The 24,385-nt window shown below is 43.9% G+C and overlaps 1 protein-coding gene across 1 annotated transcript in view; it reads right to left on the bottom strand.

Annotated features, from left to right (window-relative positions):
* IGSF5 (immunoglobulin superfamily member 5) overlaps window positions 1–24,385 on the bottom strand; it is a 52,620-nt gene that overhangs the window by 7,278 nt on the left and 20,957 nt on the right. Inside the window, exons 5-9 of the mRNA XM_030330034.1 lie at window positions 20,229–20,528; window positions 9,743–9,883; window positions 6,232–6,256; window positions 2,401–2,501; window positions 892–965 (exon numbers count right to left, since the gene is read on the bottom strand). Of these exons, the coding sequence (XP_030185894.1) occupies window positions 892–965; window positions 2,401–2,501; window positions 6,232–6,256; window positions 9,743–9,883; window positions 20,229–20,528 (641 nt within the window). The remainder of the gene's footprint in view (window positions 1–891; window positions 966–2,400; window positions 2,502–6,231; window positions 6,257–9,742; window positions 9,884–20,228; window positions 20,529–24,385) is intronic.

Genomic DNA, 24,385 nt, shown 5'->3' with positions numbered 1-24,385 from the left:
CAAAGGCCCAGGAGGCACACATCACTGACAAGATGTATGGACTGAGCTGAATCTCAGCTGCCGAGAGGAATATCATGGCCTGGGGCTGCCCGGAAGCTCAAGGAAGCTCAAGTCAATATCTACGCGTACAAAGAATGACGGGTCTAGGAAGGCACTCCCAGCAGCAGCGCCTCAGGCTGATAGAGACTCGCGGTCAGAATGCGGCCATGACCTCGGACCCTGAGTGCTTTCAGGATCCCAATCTGCCAGTGGGCCTTTTCCAAAAGCCAAAGGGGAGAACATTCATCCATATCGGGGACACCACTGCAGTGTCACATCGAAGTGTTTCTCATTTCAAGGTGCCTTTGTGCAGGTCAATAAATGATCAGAAAATACATATTTTGCCTAATATGACTATGCCTATGCAAAGAATTGTATTTTCTGTGCAGGCACTCTAACTCATCTGTGACAACCACCACCGACTCTGTGTCAGAAAAGTAACATACTGTGTCATCACGGTTCCTGGGTGACTATGTTCTTTATGTGCGCTTTGAAGGATGGAGACCATCAGAGTTTGCCTAACAACCAACAATACCTACCACCTGTGCTCCCCCACTGGAGCTCCAGACCTGTACATACACCTGCACCCTCATGTAAGAGATACCCCAAGATCTATAAGCCCCCACCTACACTTCTGATCTTCCCCCCCCAATACCCACTACGAAGGCCAAGAGATACTACATGTCCTGGCCCATTCCCTCCGTGTTGACAGGTTGACCAGTGAGCAAAGGCCATGTTCTTCCATCATGAGCATAAAACAGGCATGATTTTATAATCACCTACCACCAGGCAAGGGTTGTTAAAGGGGGGGAAAAAAAAGAGTCTCAAAATGGGTAAAATGGTCTGAATCACCTGATAAGGTTGCCTACTGCTGTGTTGTTCCTGAACACTGGATTCAGAGGACACTGGAGCAAAAGAAGCAAGTTCTGAAACAGAAGAAGGATTTTAGAGTGATAAATGACAAAACCCAAATAACACGTTCTCACAATTCTGATTTAGAAGGAAACGCATTTGTTTTTATATAGTAACCCTGGCATAAAGTAATCTTTAACCATAAACAGATTGTTTTTAGAGTTAACCCTGAGGTTACATACTTTGCAACTCCTACCTTTCTAATGAAATAAAAATATGGCAAACTCACAATCAAGCTCTTCCTTGACTCATTAGTCTCATCCAGAGACAAGGTGAATCCATAGCTGTAATGCTGACCAAGGTAAATAAACACAGGGCAAAAGAGGGGAAAAAAAGATAGGTTTGGTTTGGGCTATGATTTTGGTCAAGCTACACGATTAATTGCTCAAAACACTAAGAAATAAATATTCTCCTACAGGAAATTTTTAAGCTGTGACCCGATTATGAAAGGAAACAGTCAAGGGGTGCATGGGAGGCTCAGTCGGTTAAGTGACCAACTCTTGATTTCAGCTCAGGTCATGATCTCACGGTTCGTGAGATCGAGCCCCAAGTCAGGCTCCGTGCTGACAGTGTGGGACTCTCTCTCTCCCTGTCTCTCTGTCTGCACCTCGTGTGCACTCCCTCTCAAAATAAATAAATAAACTTTAAAAAAAAAAAAAAAAAAAAGGAACCAGTCGTGCTTCATGGAATTTTTAAAAGTCTTAAGTGAGCCATTTTGAATAGATATGTGAGGTGGCCATGGCAAAGTGGGAGAGATGGGACATGAGCACAGCCCCAATCTTAGTGAAAACAATTTTGGGGGGAGCCTGTCAGTAAGAACTGATTAATGAAACATCTTTCCATGGAATTTGATTTTCCAGGCAACTTAGAAGGGCCAGGTCTCCCCCTCCAACCCATTTGTACTCCCTTCCCCTCTCATCTGCCTTCTGGAAGATCCCTGCTGCTAACCAGTGCCCGAGCCTTCCAAGATGCCCTCACCAGGACTGTGTCCTGTAAAGGTAAGACATTCAGGTGCCACAAAGACTTTTCAAAGTTAGGTTTTGTTTTCAACATTCTCCCACTCCCTCTAAAGCTCAATAGGAATGGATTTCTTGCTGAGTCTCACCTTTATTTGAAGTTTTGGGGAAGTGACCCTCAATGTCTTAAAATGCCTCCTCACATACTTTACTAAAGGTAGAAGGCTATATCCAAAGAGAACATGAAAACAGAAAGTTTATTTTAAAGTCCTTAAACTGTCATCCCACTTTGCTTTAAACTTTGGACAAATAGGTAGACTGTTTACCTACTAGAATATTGCTAGTCCTGAAATTTCTCCTTCTTCTGAAAATTACTCAAAGAACAATGCCCAGGAATGGCTAAGTCCTCTGGCTTCCGCAGCTGGTACTGGGCTGGCCAGCCCCTCCTCCACACGCCCCTTCGGGTATTCCCACGGCCCCACCGACCACTCACTTGCCGTCCGTGGCTCATCTGAATGGTAGCCCAGGTTTTCACTGCCACTTTCTAGGTTTGTCTCAAAAGTTTCTTTGTTTGTCTTCACACTTGCAGATTTCCTGGAATCAGGCCATTTTTAAAAGCCAAATGTTAATCAGTAGTGGATGTTTGGTTCACACTGCTCCACCTAGGGCATCCTCGCACACTGAACTTACCACCGCATCAGGAAAGACCCTCATCGCCACCAGCACAGCTATGCAAGTGGTCTCTGCCTGCTCACACTCCCACTGAGGTGGGGAGAGATGGAACCTTATCACGAGAGCCCTGTGGGCACCATTCCCCAGTCAATATAGTCCACCCCCAGAAACCAGTGACCTTGAGTTGGCCAACGACAACCCACTGAGCCACCCAGGCGCCCCTTTATAAAGTTTTATCAGAACAGAGCCACACCTGTCCACTTCCATGTTATTTATGGCTGCCTGCATGTTACAACAACAGAACTGAGTGTGACAGACAGTGTGGCCCACAACACCAAAAATATTTACTATCTGGCCCTTTAAAGAAAAGGTATGCCAATCTCCAAAATAAAGTAAAAATCGGTGCAGCATCCCAGGGGAGGAAAGCTTGGCAATGGGTATCCAAAGACTTAAAAATATTCATGCTCGACCATTAAGAATGTATTATAGGGAAATGGCCAAAGATATGGGCAGAGATTTACTTAAAAGAATGTTCATTCATGAACGCTTTATAACAGCAAAAGCTGCCAACAGTCCGCATGCCCCACCCTAGGGGACTGTAAAATAAATGACAATCCATCTCTAAAACGAAATTCCATGCCACCTATAAAAGTTATTACAGATGAGAACTCTCACGCACCGCATGTAAAAGTATAAACAGGTGCACCTACTTCAGAAAACTGGATGATGACAGAATCGTCTACCCTGCCTACCCTGCAGCCCAGCGTTCACCAGTAGACACACACCCAACTGAATACAAAACAGGAATGAGGACTTATGAACATGTCACCAAAGATACATGCTAAATTGCTTAGTGCCACAGTATTTATAATGACCCCAACCTGAAAACTATCCAAATGCCCATTTAAAGGGAAAAGGAGAAGATAAATGGCATATATACCCAGTGTGTGGTACCGTAACATAATCAACCATCCACATCTTCTCTGAACAACACGGACCAATCTCATAGGGTGAAAACCAAAATCAATGAGTGCACATGACATGATTCCATTTACACAAAGTTCATATGAATCTGATCTCTGGGGATGTGGGGATGGAGGTCAGAAGACGTGACATTTGAGGAAGAGGCAGCAATGTGGGGGGGCAGGGAGGTTGGGGCGCTAGGGGTGTTCTAGTTCTGCATGGCCCCACTCAAGGCCCATATGCCTTACGAAAGGTAATCAAGCGATGCACCCGTGAGTTGTGAACTTTTCTGTACTCACACTTCAGTAAGATATATTTATTAAGCAAATGAAGCAAAAATGTGGCCGGCAAGTATTTGTCAACGGAAATAATCTTCAGAAGAGTTTCAAGAGAGAAGAGCAACTTATGAAGTAAGGTTTATTATGGTCCAAATTTTACAAAATGCATGTGTGTGTGTATCGACGTGAACGCATCGATGCGTGCATATACATCGAAGTGAGCATATACATACTCAGGTGACAATACCTACTTCTGAACAATAGAATTAGGGGTGATTTCAAAATCATTTCTTAAAACGATATGTTTGGGGGCACCTGGGTGGCTCGGTCGGTTGAGTGGCTGACTTCAGCTCAGGTCATGATCTCGCAATCCGTGAGCTTGAGCCCCACGTCGGGCTCTGTGCTGACCGCTCAGAGCCTGAAGCCTATTTCGGATTCTGTGTCTCCCTGTCTCTGACCCTCCCGTGTTCATGCTCTGTCTCTCTCTGTCTCAAAAATAAACGTTAAAAAAAAAATCTTTTTTAATAAATAAACAAACAAACAAAACGATACGTTTGGGGCACTTGGGCTGAGCGTTTCTCAAGTCGGTTGGGCGTCCAACTTCAGCTCAGGTCATGATCTCTCGGTTCGTGAGTTCGAGCCCCACATCGGGCTTGCTGCCGTCAAGCCTGTTAGCGCACAGCCCGTTCCAGAACCTCTGTCTCCCTCTCTCTGCCCCTCTCCCACTTGCGCTCTCCCAAAAATAAATAAATATATTTTTTTAAACTGTATTTTTAATTTTTTCTATAATAAACATGCATTGATTCTAGAGGAAGAAGTATGTTATTTTACTGCAGAAGACGTCTGAAAGCAGCTGGAGCCAGCACAGCTGGCACAGTGCAGGGAAAGCAGCTAGGATATGGGGGTCCCAGTGAGTCTCCCCGTCTTTGCTCCCCAGACCTAATGCACTCAGATCTAAGTGCGAGAGCTGCACAGGGGCAAGGTCCAGGCCCTGAGCAGGACGGCCTCGCTCACATCCTGACCGTCCACTCTCCAGATGGGAGACCCGGGGCACACTACCTAACCTCTCTGTACCCCTCAGTTTCCTCCTCTACAAAATGAAGAAACGGCCCATAAAATCATCATGAGCATCCGGCGAGAAAACGGGCTCCACTGCGTGTAGAACAGCACCTGGCACGTGTGTTCGGCACTTGGCATAAACCAGCTGTTGTCATCACTATTGCCATATTGTTGCTGCTGCTGTCAGTAGTTCTTATTCTCTACCCGTGCCCCCGAATCGCTGCTGACCAGTGTCCTATGTTTTGAAATCAGCTAATATCCCAGAGAACACAAGTGAAAGATGTTATGAAGTCAATAACGGTCCACGGAAGAATCCAGGCTGCCATCAGGCTGAGAAATACCAGAATAATTATTAGAGTGAGTCTGCCTTCCTCTCCTCTTGCCCTAAGTCAGCCCCCAAAGGAGGTGTCATTTCAGATTGCTGCTTTGTGGTGTCCTGAGAGAGACCGCAGCTGCCTCTCCCAATACCACGTTATCACCGGGGAGTGACCGGGGTCAAAGAGAAAACAGCTCGTGTCTGTTACACAATGATTACACACATCTTCATTCACCGCGTGTAGCCTAAAGGTATTTTTAAACCACAGCCTATCAAAAACGAAAATTATCTAATAAAATAGTGAAAATTAGACACAGTTTGGCTGTAACACCTCCACCAAAATCACTGCTGTCTAAAAATCCCTCCCCTTAGCGCATTTATACTTGTATAAATATTGCAGACATTTAAACTAGTTATTGTATTACCGTAGGTCCTTGACACGGCTACCTTCAAAGTGCTTGCGGCTACTTCTGGACGGCCATGGGATTGTCAGGAATTTTTCTATCCCCTCCCCTATCAGTGGTACAAGCAGTAAATGCTACCTAATTTGTCTGTCTGGTCAGTTTCATGTGCCTGAAGCCATCCAGCTGGCCCCACTGTTCTCCACCGCCCCAGAAACTGCAGCAGGATTTCTGCATGGTTCTTTAATATCCTTGAAATGTTCCTTGAGTCCCTTGCATTGACTAAAAACAGGAGGGCCAACAGTCACGGTGCAGGCACCTAGTGTCCTCTTGTGGAAAGAGTTGTAAATGCCAGACACCAGGTAGAAAATCTCCTTTTTCCTAAGTGAGCCAGGGCAAGTCAAACTTAGGCAGTAACCAGCCCCTATTTTATTCTATGATTAATTTTGCCATATGAGTTTGTGTTCGGCGTATGTGTTTTTCAGAGTCGTCCACCTTCAGTACTTAATTTTGAGTAACATAATCCTGAAACACCACAGTTGTGTGTGTGTTAGTGGTGGTAGAGTTGGTGTTGTTTGGTTGTTTTTCATTTGCTTGTCTTTGTTTTCAGGAAAGTGATGTGATTTCAAACTTACCTTATTTCACTTTGATAACTAGATTCTGGGGGAAAAAAAAGGAACAAAATCACATATCACAAAATCACAAAATAAAATATCATCAGTTTTTATAGACACCCCCCCCCCGCCGATTAAATACATTGCTGAGTATCTGTGACCCATTAGGTATTATTAAGTTCCCCCGCACCGAATTACCAAATGACTTTCAAGCATAAAGGAAGTAGAATTCACTATTAACTATCATAAACATAAATAATTCCTAGGTACCTGTAGTATAGTAAGTACCTAATAAGTATTTAGTGAATATTGAATTTGACTAGCAAGACTACAAAGACTCCGTTCACCAGGGAGAGGCATTCTGCATTCCCAGTCCCTAGTGTCATTCATTCAGTACTTACTGTGTGCCAGCACTTATCTCATTTAATCATTACAACCCAAGAGATAGGTATTAGTGTCATCATATTATTAACAAACTAGACACTATCATGTTGTATTATCATACTTTAACAAATAAGGAATTACCTTGCTTAAGCACTGTATTTACTTAATTCTAGAATTCATTTTCAATCAACATGTACCAATGGTATCGATTCATGGAGGTGGATCCCCTTCCCCGCCAACCCTGAGCTGTCATTAAATTGCTGATGTTTTTAATCAAAGGATTCTTGGACTGGAGGGGACATAGAACTTGAAAGTAGAGAGAAACAGAGTCACGCTCCAGTCTCCAATCATCTGTCTCAAAAGCCAGTGTTCTTTGCAACTCTGCTGTCCTGTCTAGGCCTTCTATTCATCAAGCTTTACAGGGGCACCCGGGTAGCTCAGTCGGTTACACGTCCAACTTCGGCTCAGGTCATGATCTCAAGGTTTGTAAGTTCAGGCCCTGCATCAGGCTCTGTGCTAACAACTCAAAGCGTAAAGCCTGATTTGGATTCTGTGTCTCCCTCTCTCTTTCTACCCCTTCCCCACTCACACTCTTGTCTCTCTCTCCCAAAAATAAATAAACATTTATAAAAAAATGTAAAAAAAAAAAGCTTTACTGAGATCTAAAATATATTCATTTTCCTTATTTTTAGAGAATATTCCCACTTACTTACTTAATATTCCCAGTCGTAATATTATCTGCCAATTCACATCCCAAATTGGACTTCAGAAGCAATCTTATTTGAATTGAAAGAGAGACACAGAATGTCACTATTGTTTCCTTAAGGAATGGGCTGCAGGAGATGGGCTCTTGGCTTCTTTGCTCTATTAGCAGAAACAATCCCAAGGCCTTCAGGCCACACTTAGTGGGGTCCTCAGCTCTCTTCAGTCGGTCCCCAGTTAACCAGTCAGACCATTGAGAATTCTCCAGGCATCAGCAAAGCAAAGTGCCAGAAAATACTTCTGAAAACAACTTGATGTTGCCATTTTTAAGGATGGAAATATTGTCATGGGGGAAACCCAGGCCTTCACTGCATCCTTTCCATTTATGTCAGGTGAAATGTAGTGCCCATTGTGAGTCCCACCCAATGGGGGTGGGCTTTGTAAGGTCGCCACAGGCCATGCTCACAACACTTACCTGGACCTGTTAAGACGCAGGGGAATAAACACAGCTCACTCTTACATGAGCTTTTCATCTCAAAGTAAAGGATAAAATCTAAAGTGGAGGGGCAGCTGGGTGGCTCAGTCGGTTTAGTGTCCAACTTCAGCCCAGGTCATGATCTCACGGTTTGCGGGTTCAAGCCCCACATTGTGCTGTCAGCACACTGTCTCTCTCAAAAAATAAAACACAGTAAAAAAATTTTTTTTAATCTAGAATGGAAACAGTTTCATGTAGCAATTTATTTTGTCCTCATGACCGATCTATAGGATGGCACTTATCCCCATCTTGTAAATGAGAATGCTAAAAATCAGACAGTCCCCCCAGTGCACATCTTACCTGGGCCACCAACCATCACAACCTTCCTACTAGGCTATTATGGAACAGGCAAAAAACAGCTTAGGAGAAGCAGGAATCCAAATAAATAGAATGCTCCTTCAACGACACCACAGTAGCTAATGTGGAAAATAGTATTCTGAAGGCACTGCACAATCCTAGTCACGTCTAAATTAAAATTTAAGTTATCCAATCGTTTTCATCTAAAATCCAGTGTATTTTGGGGCGCCTGGGTGGCGCAGTCGGTTAAGCGTCCGACTTCAGCCAGGTCACGATCTCGCGGTCCGTGAGTTCGAGCCCCGCGTCGGGCTCTGGGCTGATGGCTCAGAGCCTGGAGCCTGTTTCTGATTCTGTGTCTCCCTCTCTCTATGCCCCTCCCCCATTCGTGCTCTGTCTCTCTCTGTCCCAAAAATAAATAAACATTGAAAAAAAAAATTTAAAAAAAAATAAAAATAAAAATAAAAATAAAATAAAATCCAGTGTATTTTACTTGAGTAATCCATCTGTGGCATATAGGGTAACTCCCAAGTTAAAGCAAATTGCCATCAAATCTGGGCCAACAGAGGCTTACTACTTTTCATGTTGTTTCCTAGGGAATAAAGTTGTATCACAGAATTAATTCCCAATCCTGAACCAAATCCATGCAGGGGCTGAGGCTAGGCAATTAGCTTAGATATGGCTTAACTATGCACTTTGCATAGACTATCTAAGAGAGATAGTCCATGTAAGATAATTAACACAGTGCCTGGGTCACCCACAAAAAAAGGGCTCATCAAATGGCAATTATTACTAATGACATTTTAAATGCAATTAAACTGACACATAGCCTAATATCAGAAGTCTGACTGTAAGAAAAATAATTTAAGTGTAGAGAATATTCAAATAGGCGTAGGTGAGGTTTTCCGAGACAAAGAAAGGTAAGGCTGTACACACACATTCAGCACTTGGAAAGTCCCGAGCCTTCTACATGACAAAGATCCTTTGGTTTCTGAAGTCACGAATGGCTGAACCTCACGACAAGCCCCCCCCCAATGTCGGTGAGCCCACCCCATTGTGAAGCCTGACCCCCAAATGAGGCCACTGCTTTCATATATCTTGGAGTCCTCGAAAGACTTCATTCAGAAGAAATGTGTGATTATTAAGTTTATTTGTACTATTTTTATTGGCAGACCTTCTTTTTCTTCCCACCACTATATCAACATTCACCTCCAAATGCAATTTGGAATTACACAAAATAGGAAATAATCTTTTCATGTGCTCAGATAGGTAGATACTATTCTAGATAAAAGCACAGCATCTAAGTGGCAGATTACAATGTCCTTCTATCCTCGCAAATAAGCACAGAACTCAAATAGTCAGCGTCTTTGCTGAGAAAGGTACTGTCTCTTCACCCTCTCAAAAGTGTGCAGATCTCAGTCTTTCTGGGAGTGGTTACAGCAAGCCCCAAAGGAATGTATTCCTTCTTCATAAAATCCTTTCCTTCCCTGAAGCCCGCTTCCAAATAAAGGGCGCTCCAAAGGCCAATGCATCTTACAAAAGAGCTAATGACTGACAAGTGTTTGTACCAAACGTTCAAATATATACACAAATCTATATAAACAAAAAAAAAATTACCTTTTATCTCTCTCCCGGAGACACAACAGCAGCAGATTATTATAATCAGAACAATGATCAGGATCAAAAGCAATGAAAATGATACTGCAAGCAGAATTATGGCCCAGGTAGGCAATGATGTACCTGCTTTATCAATACTGCCTATAAAGTTGAGAGGAGAAAAAAAACTTTATTTAGTGATGCTTGCTACCGTCTAGGGTTCGTAATCACTATTTCTGCCGCCCTGTAAGTTAGATTCTGTTTTCCGATAATATTATAACCATTTAGCCACTACAGCTGGGTGCCATAGGTCAACTTCTCTTCAGTGTGCTCAGATATTCAATACTCTACAGGATCTTCCATTACAATACTTACTGCTACCAATAAGCACCTGCTGAGTAACACGGTCCCAGTATTTGTCAGTTAGCGCCTCTATTGTTCTTAGAGGTAGAGTAGGCAACACAGGAAGACCGCTCCCAAGTGGGAGGAGTGATTACCTCACCCCAACATCCTTTATTTCGCCAAGGAATACTTACTAGGCAGCTACTACCAGACAAGACTGCAAGACCAGCATTTGGTTCTCCCTTCCACATTCCCACCCATCAAGGGTCCAGAGCCCAGAGAAAACGAGGCCAAACTGAAGAAGAGTCACGTCTAAGGGATTGTACTGCAAGGGCCTTCAGCCCCAGCCCACCCACACCTGCCCACAGACTTCATTCCTCATCCGCTCATTGCTGTTTTCCATGGCTCTTTGGGAGGCACCGCCCTTAATGTCTGCTTTGCCCTCTTGTTGCATCCAGTAGTCACGGATTTGGGAAAGGGAACAGACAGGCAAGGTAGTGCCTGCAGAGAGTGAAAGGGAAGAGGTGAGAAGGGAAGAGAGAAGAAAAAGCCACTTTGATGTAGTACAGCGCTGTCTTAGCCAGAACTGTCCAACATGCTTCGCACAGTTCTCTAAATTCAAATTAAATTAACCAGAATTATATACAATTAAATACTCAGCACCTCAGTCACACTAGCCACATTTCAAGTGCTCAGTTTCCACAGGTGCAGAACATGGTCCTCACCACAGGAAGTCCCATTGGACAGCACCGTGCAGCCGTGGGTTAGAAGAACCATACCCACATTCCGAAGAGAGCCCTTATCCGGCCGGCATTGCACTTGCCCCCGAACCACATTGAGGTCAACCCGCATTTAAGTTGATCCGTTCCAATGCGAATTGCTCTTGAGTAAAGTCTGTCACTCAACCCTGAGTGCTTGGTTGGATTCTGATTGTAAATGAATGCTATTGTATTGAATGCAAGTCATTAGAAAAATATTAAAACGATAGACTTCCTATGAAGGAAGAGAGGGTTTGTTTTTAAATGAAGAGACTAAGAGCACCTGGGTGGCTCAGTTGGTTGAGCGTCCAACTTCAGCTCAGGTCATGGTCTCATGGTCCATGAATTTGAGCCCCTTGTCAGGCTCTGTGCTGACAGCTCAGAGCCTGGAGCCTGATTCGGATTCTGTGTCTCCCTCTGTCTCTGCCCATCTGCCACTCATGTTCTGCCTCTCTCAAAAACTAAATAAACATTTAAAAAAAATTAAATCAACAGATTTCTAGCACTTTGGAACCAGAGGTTATAGTGGGAAAACAGTTCTTGGGTGTTCTTAGAGTTTTCCATGAAAATTGACCTTGAAATCATAATTTGCTAATCCTGTGTCAAAGTTAAATGCTCAGACAACCTTACAGGAATGGTTAGAGATGATCACTAATGCCCTAGTTTCTACAATCATCAACCACCTGGATTCTGACTCATGGACAAGAAAGGATTCCACTGCAAAATAATAAATGGACTGATCTCGAAGCACATGCTAAAATTCAGAGAACTCTGTACTTTGAAGAAATACATAATATAAAAAGGTACTTGTTTTCTGCTCTCTGTGCAAAGCCTCTCCACATTACCTGTGATGGTTTTTTAAATTTCCTTTTTTTTATACATCTCCCATTCATTGCCACCATAAAAGTTTGTGAAATTGGCAGCTTTCACCTTCAGTTCTTCTTACACATTTGCTACTATCTAAACTAAACTTAGTCTCCTCAAGGTCGAGGACTATGTCTTATTTTTCTTATACCCCAAGCACCTGGTACATATTGGGCACATTGGATGGATGGGTGGATGGATGGATGGAAAGAAGGAAGGAAGGGAGGGAGGGAGGGAGGGAGGGAGGGAGGGAGGAAGGAAGGAAGGAAGGAAGGAAGGAAGGAAGGAAGGAAGGGTGGATGGAAGGATGGATGATGTATCTCTGTATCTCCACATGACCCATCATTTTTCTGAGATGAATTGAGACAGATAGGGATAGAAAAGAATTCCCCAGAAAAGGCAGAGTTGGTAGGGGCAGAATTCTACCCTTCTCATACCACCCCTCCTCAGCCCCAGAATTGGAGCTTTAAAACAATCCAGTGTCTTCCCATCCAGAGAGTAATACAGATTGTCCACCTGCTGCACCGAGAGCAAAATCCCAAGCATCACCTGGAATGCTCGTTGCACATCAAATGCAGAGCCTGCCTCCAGTGGTGCCAAGTCAGGGGGTCTGCAATGGCACCCAGGTGATTCTGATACAGGTGGTTGGTGACCCACACTTTGAAAATACCAAAATGCAAACACTTCCCAAGCAACCTGCCACACAACAGCTTATGGGTGTGATAAAAATAAAAATAATAACAGTAATAAGTCCACACAACAGCTTATGGATGTGATAAAAATAAAAATAATAACAGTAATAAGTCCAAATCCACATTTATGATCATCACAATCTGGAGTTTAAACTCAGAGCACCATGAGGAAACTTTGCAACTGACAAAGAGCTTTGGGCTTCATGTCAGTGCATCCAGCGAAATCTCATGGCCACTGTTTACTTGTGTTCTACCAGCCACTGGCTCAATCGTCCACAGTTCCTGCTCCCTTCCCCCCCAGGCTGGTCAGAGACTCGGGATGCATGTCAAAGTGCTGAGAACACTGTAGGGTACAACACACACGTTCGAGATTGCTGACATCATTCTAAATCAGTGTGATGAACTGTTTACGAATTGAAGTTTGCAAATATTAGCTTTCTTAAGGGAGCCAGCTGGGGTTAAACATTAAGATCTGGCTCAATATTCAAGAGATGGCGGGGGGGGGGGTGGGCACCTGGGTGGCTCAGTCAGTCAAGCACTCGACTCTTGATCTCAACTCAGGTCTTGATCTCAGGGTCGTTAGTTCAAGCCCCACGTTCAAGCTCCATGTCTGGCCCGGAGCCTATTTGAAACATTCAAGAGATAGGCTTGAAATTCACACTGGTGAAGTCAACACACATTTGCTGACTTGCCCCAAACATTCCCTATCAGGGCATTTTCCTCCCCTACTGGAGAAAATGACCAGTCTGCCAAACTTCTGTCAACCAAGTCTTGACCGTGACAACCTTTCCTCTGATCTAGCACAGAAATAGCTGCCTATCCCTCAGGAAGGACTTAAAGTAAGGGAAGGGCTACCCTGCTGGGTACTGTGATCTCACTCACTCTCTTATCTCTTAATTTAACCACCGCACTCAGCAAAGTGTTGCCTGCACTCACCTAAAAGCCCCAAACTCTCACCAAAACAGCAACTGGTAACAGGAGGCACATGGCTCGTTCTTTTGCTTCTTATATGCTGTGACCACCCTCCACTGGGGGTCAAATCTCCCCTGGGGTTTCACACCGAGGGAAGACTTTCGCTCTCCCTCCAGTCCAGCGGGGCCCCCCAGACAGCATGGTGTATGCGCCACGGGGGGGGGGGGGTAATTTGGTACTGGAGCTACACAGAAGAACTTTTCCTATTTGAATAACAATTTTTAATTTATCATATATGACATACATATGAATGCACACAGGCATATATATCATAGACGTCTTAGTGTGATGCTTTTTAAATGGTACATTTACAGTGGATTGGAAGAAAAGTAAATAATGGTCATCTACTGATGGAAAGCATGAGAGCGGGCAGAAAGCACAGAATCTTGGTATGACCTTGTCCATAATCCTCCATTGTACAGATAAGACACGTGGAACAAAGACACTCAGTGAACGCTGGACAACAGAAAACCAGAACAGGCTCGGTTCTGTTTCTCAGAACAGGAGAAAACCCAGTGCTGTGACTCTTGTCTATTTGTGTTGTGTGTCCAATTTGGAAGAATCCTTCTGGGAAGCTGCAGCCCAGGTCTTACGGGAAATGGGGAGTCCAGGTAGGTGCTGGACCCTGACGTATGTCCTAGCAAAGGATGTGGATGTAATCGGTTCAAGGTGAATGACAGAGTTGCTGGAAAGGATGCACATGTGCACCTCGTGACCAAGGAAGACAATGTCCAAGTTGAGCACTGCTTGCCTTCGGCCCTACGTTCCCTCACACAACTGTGTACGTCACGGCCACAATCCTGAATTTCCTGTGCACCTTTAATCTCAGCTTCAAGGCTGTCCTTTACCCATCTGCGCAGAAAAGGAAGACAGTTCTTCCCAGATGCTCTCACAGAAATGCTCTGGGTTTTAAAAGGGCCTATAGAATTTCTCGAAACCAATTGGATCGATACAAAATGTCACCAGCGGCATGTGAAAAGGTGTTCCTCTGCTGACTGGAAGGGACACAGGAGATCTCTGAATCAATGAGACAAGTGATAAAAGCCGCCCCCCTCTCCTGCCCTTGGGCTCTGCAGCAGGGACTGTCCTGAGCACTTTAGACGTTTTAACCTGCTTACTTCTGACACCAATAACAATTGTGTGAGGTAGATATTATTATCATCTCTGTTTTACAGATGAGAAAATTGAGGCACAGAGAGGTTAAGTAACTCGCCTGAAGTCACACAGCAGGCAAGCTGGGAATCTGAGCCCAGGCTCTCTGGTGTCCACGTCTGTGTGGATAACAGCACTAATGAAGCTGGCTCAGGAGGCAAGGCCTTCAAGATTTCCCTGTGCAGGAGCCCCCAGTTCTGACTGCCCAGTGAACTGGGGCTTTCTCAAAAACGTCCATTTCCAGGCCCCGCACAAACCAATTACGTCAGAACCTTTGGGATGGGCCCTGAGCATTCACCATGTGCGTCAAAGCTCCTGGAGGCTAACAGGCAGCCGGGAAAGAGAACTTCTGCTCTATGCTTCTGCTTCTCATTTAACAGGCAAGAAGACTAAGCTCCGAAGTCAGTGACTTGCTCAGAATCACATAGCGGGAGCCAGAGCTGTGACCCAGGACTGCCACTCCCGGGCCGTCGAAATCACCACTCCCCACAAAACTAAGATTATAACCAGGAATCACTACACTCTACCGGGTGCTCCCCTGTCCCAACAATGTTGCTTTGTTGGAACGCTTCACTGGCCTGCACACCAAGCAAGAAAACAGAGGAAACCAGGCAGCTGGGCGCACGGAGGGCTGAGAGCGCTTATCTGAAGGGGGGTTGTGCGAGGCGCTCTCACTTTCGGCCGTCCGTGTGTCTGCAATGCGGTGTTGCTTCTGGAATCAAGAAAATCGATCTTTAAAAAAAAAAAAAAATTAGCAGTACCCTTTTCAGGATGCTTCTCTTCCAGGAGTCAGTGAGTGTTTTATTTGGCTTGAACTGATTACAGGCTTCCTAAACGGCCATTGTCATCCTTGCCACGACTTACAGGGACTATTCCAGAAGTGAAGACTTCCTGCACTTTTAGGAGGAAATGGGTGGCAGGACTGATGCTTATCGATTCCTGAAGAAGCCTGCACAGCCCAGGCTTGCTGCTTCTGGGCTCTCCGGACCGCTGGCTGTGTTTCTGGAAGCCTCCCACGCACCAGCAGCCCGCGCTGTAATGAGGTCTTCAGCTACTAAAACTTGCATAAAATATACAACACGCAGCCAGCCGCCAGCTGCTCTGGATCTTGATGAATAATTTAGAAACAAATTACCCTTTTCCAAATGAGTCCCATAAAGTAAGACTCATTGCAAGGCGCCCACTGGGCTTCCCTTTGAGGCTGCGGGGACCCCAGCTGCCATAACTAAGGCCTAACTCCCCCAGTCCCAGTTTACGAGGCCCCCAGCTGAATTAAACCTGATCAACGGAAATTAAGTGCTCCTTACCCTTCCCTACAAAAGAAAAGCTTTGCAGGCAAGCGAATCTCTAAAATCCATTTCTCTGGGGCATGATCCATCAGACCAGAGCTCTGTTGCAGTGTTACCTTGTTAAGATGTGCAGTTTCAACAGTCGATTTCATTGCATTTGGGGCTAATGGAACTTTCTTTTTTTTTTTAATCCTCCCTTTCAAAGCCTGGACTGTACTTTATCATATTTAAATAGCTTCAAAGCAAGCTGGACTGGCTCCTTGGAGAAATGGCTGATTCCAGGTAGAAGAGGTGAAATGCATAGGGACTTCAGAACATCATCTTACTAGGCTGACTGCTCAAAAACTAAGGGCCATGTCAAAAAGGACACTGGACCGGGGCGCCTGGGTGGCGCAGTCGGTTAAGCGTCCGACTTCAGCCAGGTCACCATCTCGCGGTCTGTGAGTTCGAGCCCCGCGTCGGGCTCTGGGCTGATGGCTCAGAGCCTGGAGCCTGCTTCCGATTCTGTGTCTCCCTCTCTCTCTGCCCTTCCCCTGCTCACGCTCTGTCTCTCTCTGTCCCAAAAATAAATTAAAAAAAAAAAAATAAGAAAAAAAAAAAGACACTGGACCAGCTGGAAGGGATTCCCACCTAGCCAAATATGGAGCAACCTGAACATCAAAATGAATAATGACAGGAGCAGATAATAGTGTATTGGATAAAAAGGAGTCCATACTAACACTGTTTAAAAAAAAAAGAAAGAAAGAAAAGGAAAAGGAAAAAAAAGGCAAAAGAAGTCTCTTCTTTACAGAAGACCACCAACTAACAAATATAGAAAAATTATGGAGCCAGAAAATCATTCTTTTACAACCACCATAGAAGCAACAGATTTAGGCAATGACTTATTGATGAACACAAAAGCTATGAGGTGAAAGACTGCCAGGAAATGAGACATTCATACAGTATACGCTGATTATGTATTAATTATAAAGGAGAAAGGTATCATTACAACAGAGAAATCATTAGCCAAATGACCAAATTCATTACCAATGATAGAGAAAATCGGCATCATGTGCCTACATGACAATACCCATGGCTTGCCAAGAATATTTAGCCCCAAATCAAAATAGGTTTATATCAGGAAAGACAGAAAAGGTGAGGGAGCCATTCAAGAGTAAGGGAAGGAAACAATACACCTGACAGCCAAAGGCAATGCATGGTCTTTGACTGGATACTGGTTTGGAGAAGAAAATCACTATAAAGGATACTTGGGGAAATGTGAATATGGGCTGTATATTATATAATAGTATTGTGTCAGCATTATATTTCGTGATTGCTGACGACATCATGTGTGGTTAAGTAGAATGTCTTTGTTCTCATGATACACATGCCAAGGTATTTAGGTATTTATTTAACAGAAGCTCTCAAATGGCTCAGCAAAAGAAAAAGCTGAGAGAGGGGCAAACAGGACAAAATGTTAACATTTGTTGTATCTAGGCAAAGGCACACAGGTATTCATTGTACTGGTCTTGCAATTTTTCTAAAGGTTTTAGTCGTTCAAAATAATAAACTGGAGACAGAAAAGCAAGCTGGGTTTGAATTCTCGTTTTATCTTCTTACGTCGTCTTAGCAGAGAATAAGCCAAACTCCCTTGAATTTAATAAGCTAAAATAAATTAATCTTGACTTAAAACCAAAGAAACACAGATTTTGGTGTCCTTTGCCCTCAAAAGCATTGATAGGCACCAGATCCAGGTCAGAGATCTGCCAGCCCTGGATCTCCTTTCCCATTGGCAACAACCAGCTGGCACTGATAGAGCTGTTCCGTGTGGATGGAGCATGATGTCTGGTTCCCAATGGGCCCCTCCACTCCATCTTCTACCTGACACATGTATTCACTTATGCTTTCGTTTCTGTTGTCTGCCTGGTCTCTGGGAGCATCTGAATCAGAGACAAGAGGCAAAGTTTTAGCAATGGTGGGACAAGCTTGTGCTCGTTGCACCAAGGACTAATCCCCACAGTGCAAAGCACAGAACTGTTGGTACTGACCACAGGTTAGTCTCTGACTGGCTTTTTATAGGTTCACGGAGACATCATCTGTGATGACGGGTTGACTTGTGTCCCCCTAAAATTCATGTGTTAAAGTACTAACCCCCAGTATTCCCAGAACGTAACCTTATTTGAAAACAGAGTATTGCAGACGCAATTTAGTTAAGATGAGGTTATACTCGATAGGATGGGTCCCATAATCCAATATGAGTGGTGTCCTTATAAAAAAGGGAAATTTAGGGGCACCCAGGTGGCTCAGTTGGTTGAGCACCCAGCTTTTAGTTTTGGCTCAGGTCATGATGTCATAGTTCATGGGTTCAAGCTCTGCATCAGAATCTGTGCTGACGGTGTGGAGCCTGCTAGGAATTCTCTCTCTCTCTCTTTCTCCCCCCGCCCCCGCCCCTCCCCCACCTCTCTCTCTCCCTGTCTCACTCTCTTTCTCAAAATAAATAAATTTTTAAAAGATTTTAAAGGGGAAATTTGGACACAGACCAGCACACAGAGAGAGTATCCTGTGAAGATGACAACAGAAGTCAGGCTGCTACTTCTACAAGCCAAGAAACACCAAAGACCACCAGCAAATACCAGAAGCTAAGAGAGAGGCCTAGAGATCATTCCCTTATGGTTCCTGGAGAGAACCAGGCCTACCAACACCTTGATCTCAGACACTCAGCCTCCAGAGCTGTGACATAACATATTTCTCTGGTATAAGCCACCCACTTTGTGGAACACTGTTATGGAAGCCATAGGACACTCCCCCATCCCCCCACGTGGCTGCCCACATGCCCACACAAGTGAAACGCAGAGCTGACAGGTGAGCAGATTCTGGAGACAGACCAGCAGGGCCATCTCTGCCATTTACTAGTTCTGCGGACACGGGCAAATTCCAAACCATACTATTTCCCTGTCACCTCGCCTCTGCAACAGAAGTAATAACAGGGTCCACTCATAGACCTGCTGTGCATGTTAATTCAGTTAACATCTGAGAAGCACTTAAAACAGAGCCTTTACTTGGCAAATGCTGTGTTTCTTCTTCCTCCTCTTCCTCCTCTTGCTCCTTCTCTTCCTCCACTTGCTCCTCCTCTTCTCCTTCTCCTTCTTCCTCTTCTTCATCATCAATCTTTCTCTGGCTATAACTTTGTTCTGAACTTTGGAAGATCTCAAGTAAAGGTGTTTTTGTAGTGGGAAACTCTTTGGACCAAGAGAGAACCCCTACCTGGCTTCTAGGTCCTGCTCTGCCCCAGCCAGAGCACAGCACCTCTCTAGGCCTCCCTTTCAGTCCTCTTTTGCAAAATGAAAGACTGAGAGTTGATCTCCAGTCCTGGCCCCACGTTTTCTTCTTGTTCCAGGCTGACAGAGTTCAAGCAGGCTCTGCAGCCCTGTAGGCTGTGTGGTTAGAGTTTTTGGCATGCCAAGGACCCTACAGTAGGTTCTCTTGGGAATCTAAACTCTAAATTTATGTCATTTAGTTGAGTTTTTAGCTATATTTTTTAAAATATAAGACGTGGTACCTTCAAATACACTGTGGATTTGTTGGGAGAAAGAAAGAAGAAAGAAGAAGAAAGAAAGAAAGAAAGAAAGAAAGAAGAAAGAAAGAAGAAAGAAAGAAGAAAGAGAAGGAAAGAAAGAAAGAAGAAGAAAGAAAGAAAGAAAGAAAAGAGAAGAGAAACAAAGAAAAGAGAGAGAGAGAGAGAGAGAAAGAGAAAGAAAGAGAAAGAAAGAAAGAAAGAAAGAAAGAAAGAAAGAAAGAAAGAAAGAAAGAAAGAAACCATATGCTACTGAGATTGGAAGGAATCCAAGAGGGCCTGCACACCCTCCTCAAATATTAGAAGAGCTTGCCCCATACTGGCCAAGAGGATGGGATCAAACTGGAACAACAGATAAAAGCTACAGAGAAACACTGACTTCAAGTGTTTATCACTGAACCTGATGTGTTTTATGATAATTGCCAAGGTTCTTAATGGTTTCCATAAGGAAGTCAAAAATAAAAACACTTGGGGTGCCTGGGTGGCTCAGTTGGTTAAGCCTCTGACTTCGGCTCAGGTCATGATCTCACAGTTCGTGGGTTCAAGCCCCACGTCGGGCGCTGTGCTGACAGCTCAGAGCCTGGAGCCTGTTTCGGATTCTGTGTCTCCCTCTCTCTCTGCCCCTCCCCTACTCACGCTCTGTCTCTCTCTCTCTCTTTCAAAAATAAACATTAAAAAAAAAAGAGACACTTGAAGATAAAATTTAAAAGCAAGTGGAATTGCAGCATCATTAAGCTGACACTAATTTGTCTCCATCACCATCCCTACCTAAAATCAAGGTCACCATACAATTCTCCTAGGCATTGTTGACTGAGAGCACCCCATATGAAATATAAGCATGCAACAATATTTTTATTTTATATAAAGCAAAAGGTCTTCACTTACCCAAAGGAGGCTGAACCACAGTAAGATTCACAGTTACAGACTTGTGGGCATGCAGCCCTTTCATGGTGGCCACACAAGTCAAAGTCCCGTTGCCCTGTGGTGTGAGAGTCAGGACGCTCACTGCACTTTGGGGATTGTTGGGCTCCGGAACGGAATGATAGCTCGAGTGGCTCACGGGAACGCCGATATCCCAGGAAATACCTGGGGGCGGGATCCAGCCCCATGCGTGGCAAGTCACATTACAAGGTTCATCCTCCGCGACTACAAGGTTGCCTCCGGGAATGAGCAACGCCCCCATAACTAAAGAAGAAAAGAGAAATGTTCCAAAGGGGTGACCACACCTCTGTTGGTTCCAGGTTGTCTTTAATTTTCCCCTTGGATCGCATTTCACGAGAGCCATCTTCCCGAGGCCAAACTGGCTGTGTCTGTATCGAGAACCTTAACTCAGGTTTGACCTGTGTCTTTATTTAGACCTGCCAGGTTCATGGAAGAAGGGGAGGTTGCTCACCAGAGAACATATAATTCCAGAGGAAATGAATAAAAATCAGGATCCAGGAGAATATGAATTCTATGGGAAAGAGAGGGCAAGTGTGCCTGCCAGAGTAGGCTACTCAGTCACTCAAGTGAAGTTGCAAAGTTATCCTGGACTCTCCTGGGAGCAAAAGCAAAAAGGGAAAAACCTTTATACATTCTTTGCATTGTCAGGAGAACGTATCTCAGTCGGGGTCATGGGAAGCAAGTTGCTCCTGGCCTTTGGTCGGTCAGATTCATTTCATTTTATTTTGGGGGTCATACATTTCTAAACAGAACTTCCTATAGTATTTCCTTAAAATGTTTTTCCAGTTGCAAATGAATTCAAAATCAAATCTAATATAATTATAACAATAATTGCCCAAAATTATGTACCAGAATATAATAGATAAATTAAAAACCTTACGGTTTTTATCAATGGCCTACCTGCATATGTCAATGTTCACACTATAAACAACCTATATGAAGACAGGACTTGTGGGGCGCCTGGGTGGCGCAGTCGGTTAAGCGTCCGACTTCAGCCAGGTCACGATCTTGCGGTCCGGGAGTTCGAGCCCCACGTCAGGCTCTGGGCTGATGGCTCAGAGCCTGGAGCCTGTTTCTGATTCTGTGTCTCCCTCTCTCTCTGCCTCCCCCGTTCATGCTCTGTCTCTCTCTGTCCCAAAAATAAATAAACGTTGAAAAAAAAATTAAAAAAAAAAAGAAAGAAAATAGGACTTGTGTGTGCTAATATTAATAAAATAACCTGAGGATTGGCTCCAGTAAAGACACAGCCTTAGTGAAACATCCAAGCGTCCAAATTAAAATATCCTCCCTGTTGTATAATATAATGGGAAGAACACTGGACTAAGAATCAAAAACTCAGTCTTGGGGCACCTGAGTGGCTCAGTCAGTTAAGCAGCCAACTTTGGTTCAGGTCATGATCTCAAGGTCCATGAGTTTGAGCCCTGCATTGGGCTCTGTGCTGACAGCTCGGAGCTGGGAGCCTGCTTCAGATTCTGTGTGTGTCTCTCTCTGCCCCCCCCCCCCTGCTTGCACTCTCCCTCTCTCTCAAAATAAAATAAATAAACATTAAAAAAAAACCAAAACCCTCAGTTCTCAGTCAAATTGCCCTCACTTGGGCAATCACTCTCTGTTTTTAAAGGTCAGATGAAACAATCTGACTAGATCAGTGGTTTTCAAATGTTTTTGTTTCAGTACTCTTAAAAATCACTGAGGACTCCAAAGACATTTTGTTTATGTTCTATCAATATTTACCATACTTGAGCAGCACCCGGGTGGTTCAGTCGATTAAGAATCTGACTCTTGGGGCGCCTGGGTGGCACAGTCGGTTGAGCGTCCGACTTCAGCCAGGTCACGATCTCGCCGTCCGTGAGTTCGAGCCCCGCGTCGGGCTCTGGGCCGATGGCTCAGAGCCTGGAGCCTGGTTCCGATTCTGTGTCTCCCTCTCTCTCTGCCCCTCCCCCGTTCATGCTCTGTCTCTCTCTGTCCCAAAAATAAATAAACGTTGAAAAAAAAAATTTAAAAAAAAAAAAAAAAAAAAGAATCTGACTCTTGATTTTGGCTCAGGTCATGCTCTCATGGTTCCTGAGTTCAAGGCCCACATCAGGTCTGTGCTGACAGCATGGAGCCTGCTTGGGATTCTTTCTTTCTTTCTTTCTCTCTCTCTCTCTCCCCCTCTCTCTGCCCCTCCCCTGCTTGTACACTCACTCTCTCCCTCTCTCAAAATAAATAAATAAACTTTAAAAAATATTTACCATACTTGAAATTAGAATATTTATTTTTAAAGATATTTAAAATAACAATGACAAATCACTACATGTCACCGTGGATTACCATAGTATGATGAAAAACACCTGTGTTTTTAACCCAACATAAATTATTGAGAAGAATATCATTGTTTTAGATTTCTGCAAATCTCTTTAACGTCTAGCCAGATTCTCAAAGCTGGTTCTGCATTCAAGCTGTTGCAATATATTCAATAAATGGCTTTACTGGAGTATATTTTTAAAACTGACTTCACATGGAGGTGCCTGGATGGCTCAGTTGGTTAAGCCTTCGACTTCAGCTCAGGTCATGATCTCACAGATCATGAGTTCGAGTCCCGCATTGAGCTCTGTGCTGACGGCTCAGAGCCTGGAGCTGCTTTGGATTCTGTGCCTCCCTCTCTCTCTGCCCCCACCCCTGCTCACTCTCTGCCTCTCAAAAGTGAATAAACGTTTTAAAAAAAAATTTTTTTAACAAATAAATAAATCTGACCTCCCATGGATATATAGGTGAAACAGTGAGAAGGTTTTTCTTTTTTTTTTTTTTTTTTAATTTTTTTTTTCAACGTTTATTTATTTTTGGGACAGAGAGAGACAGAGCATGAACGGGGGAGGGGCAGAGAGAGAGGGAGACACAAGGTTTTTCAAATAATCACGTATGTTCCTTGATATTGTACCAACACTTGGCAAGCAGTGATTTCTTACAGGGTAGTTGCACTGTGGAAACTGAAACTATATAAAGGAACTCTCATTCTCTTTGACATACAAACCCATTGCTCTATCTGGCGCTTTAACTGACCTTTCACTTTTGCATGACTTTGTATCATTATACATCAGTTATTGGGAAAGACATCCTGTGGGCACAAGTGAAATGAGCGTAGGAAAGGCAGTTCACATGTTAGTATTATAATGGAAGCAGTCGTGACCTTAAGGACCCTGAAAGTTCTAGGGGATGCCCAACAGTTCCCAAACTAGATGGGACTGGGTCAGCTTTGAAAGCTCTTCTTACTCTAAAATGTTAAATTTCCAACCATTCCTTTCCTCAATAGTCTCTCGGAGTAAGTAAAGCCTGTTTGCTAATGCAGGGATTACTGTAAATGCAACAATGCGAGGGAAATGGATTTGTTCCTTACATGTAAAGGGTTTTGTACTTATTCCTTCTTCTCCACTCACTGTTTCATTTGGTGGAGAGGTTTAAGATGAAACTGGAAGGAGCGGTATTGCCTCAATTAATAAGGGACGATCTTGAACTCAAGTCTACTGGCCCTCGAAATACAAGGGGTCTAGAATTTGGTGTGTGATTTAATGGGCAGACTTGGCAATGGATGGACAAATGCAACAACCGGAAGCATTTCCTTTTTCTACACATATTTGTGATTCAACTTTTCCCACTGGCTTTCACAAAGCTTATCGCATAGTGCAATGAACACTCTATACAAAGGTGATGACTGTAGCATTCACACAGATCTAAGATGACTCTAGAGGGAGCTATGTAAGCTCTCTTTTTCTTGCTGATACATGAGCTGGAAAAAATAAGTCTTCAGCTAAACCATTTTAAAAATAACATGGATGTTTCCTCTTTCTTCAAGATTCTTTTCCCTTGAAAGAGATCTTGTTGCTTAGAGAACATTTGTTCCTCTGGGAACAAAGAGCCATTCAGACCACTGGAACCCAGGTAATACGACCAAATTCGGTGCCCAGTCTATGGGCTCCTTCCACATGACCTTGGGAAAGAATTTATCATCCCAAATGCTTAATCTTCCATGTGTATCAAAACTAAAAGCTACGGTAATTGCCAACCGACAAAAATGCATGTTTAGGCACAGACAACTTTATAGATGTGGAGCTTTGAGCAAAGCT

This window comes from Lynx canadensis, chromosome C2 (genome assembly GCF_007474595.2).
Source record: "Lynx canadensis isolate LIC74 chromosome C2, mLynCan4.pri.v2, whole genome shotgun sequence".
Taxonomy (NCBI): domain Eukaryota; kingdom Metazoa; phylum Chordata; class Mammalia; order Carnivora; family Felidae; genus Lynx; species Lynx canadensis.
This window is presented reverse-complemented; position numbering and strand designations above follow the sequence as displayed.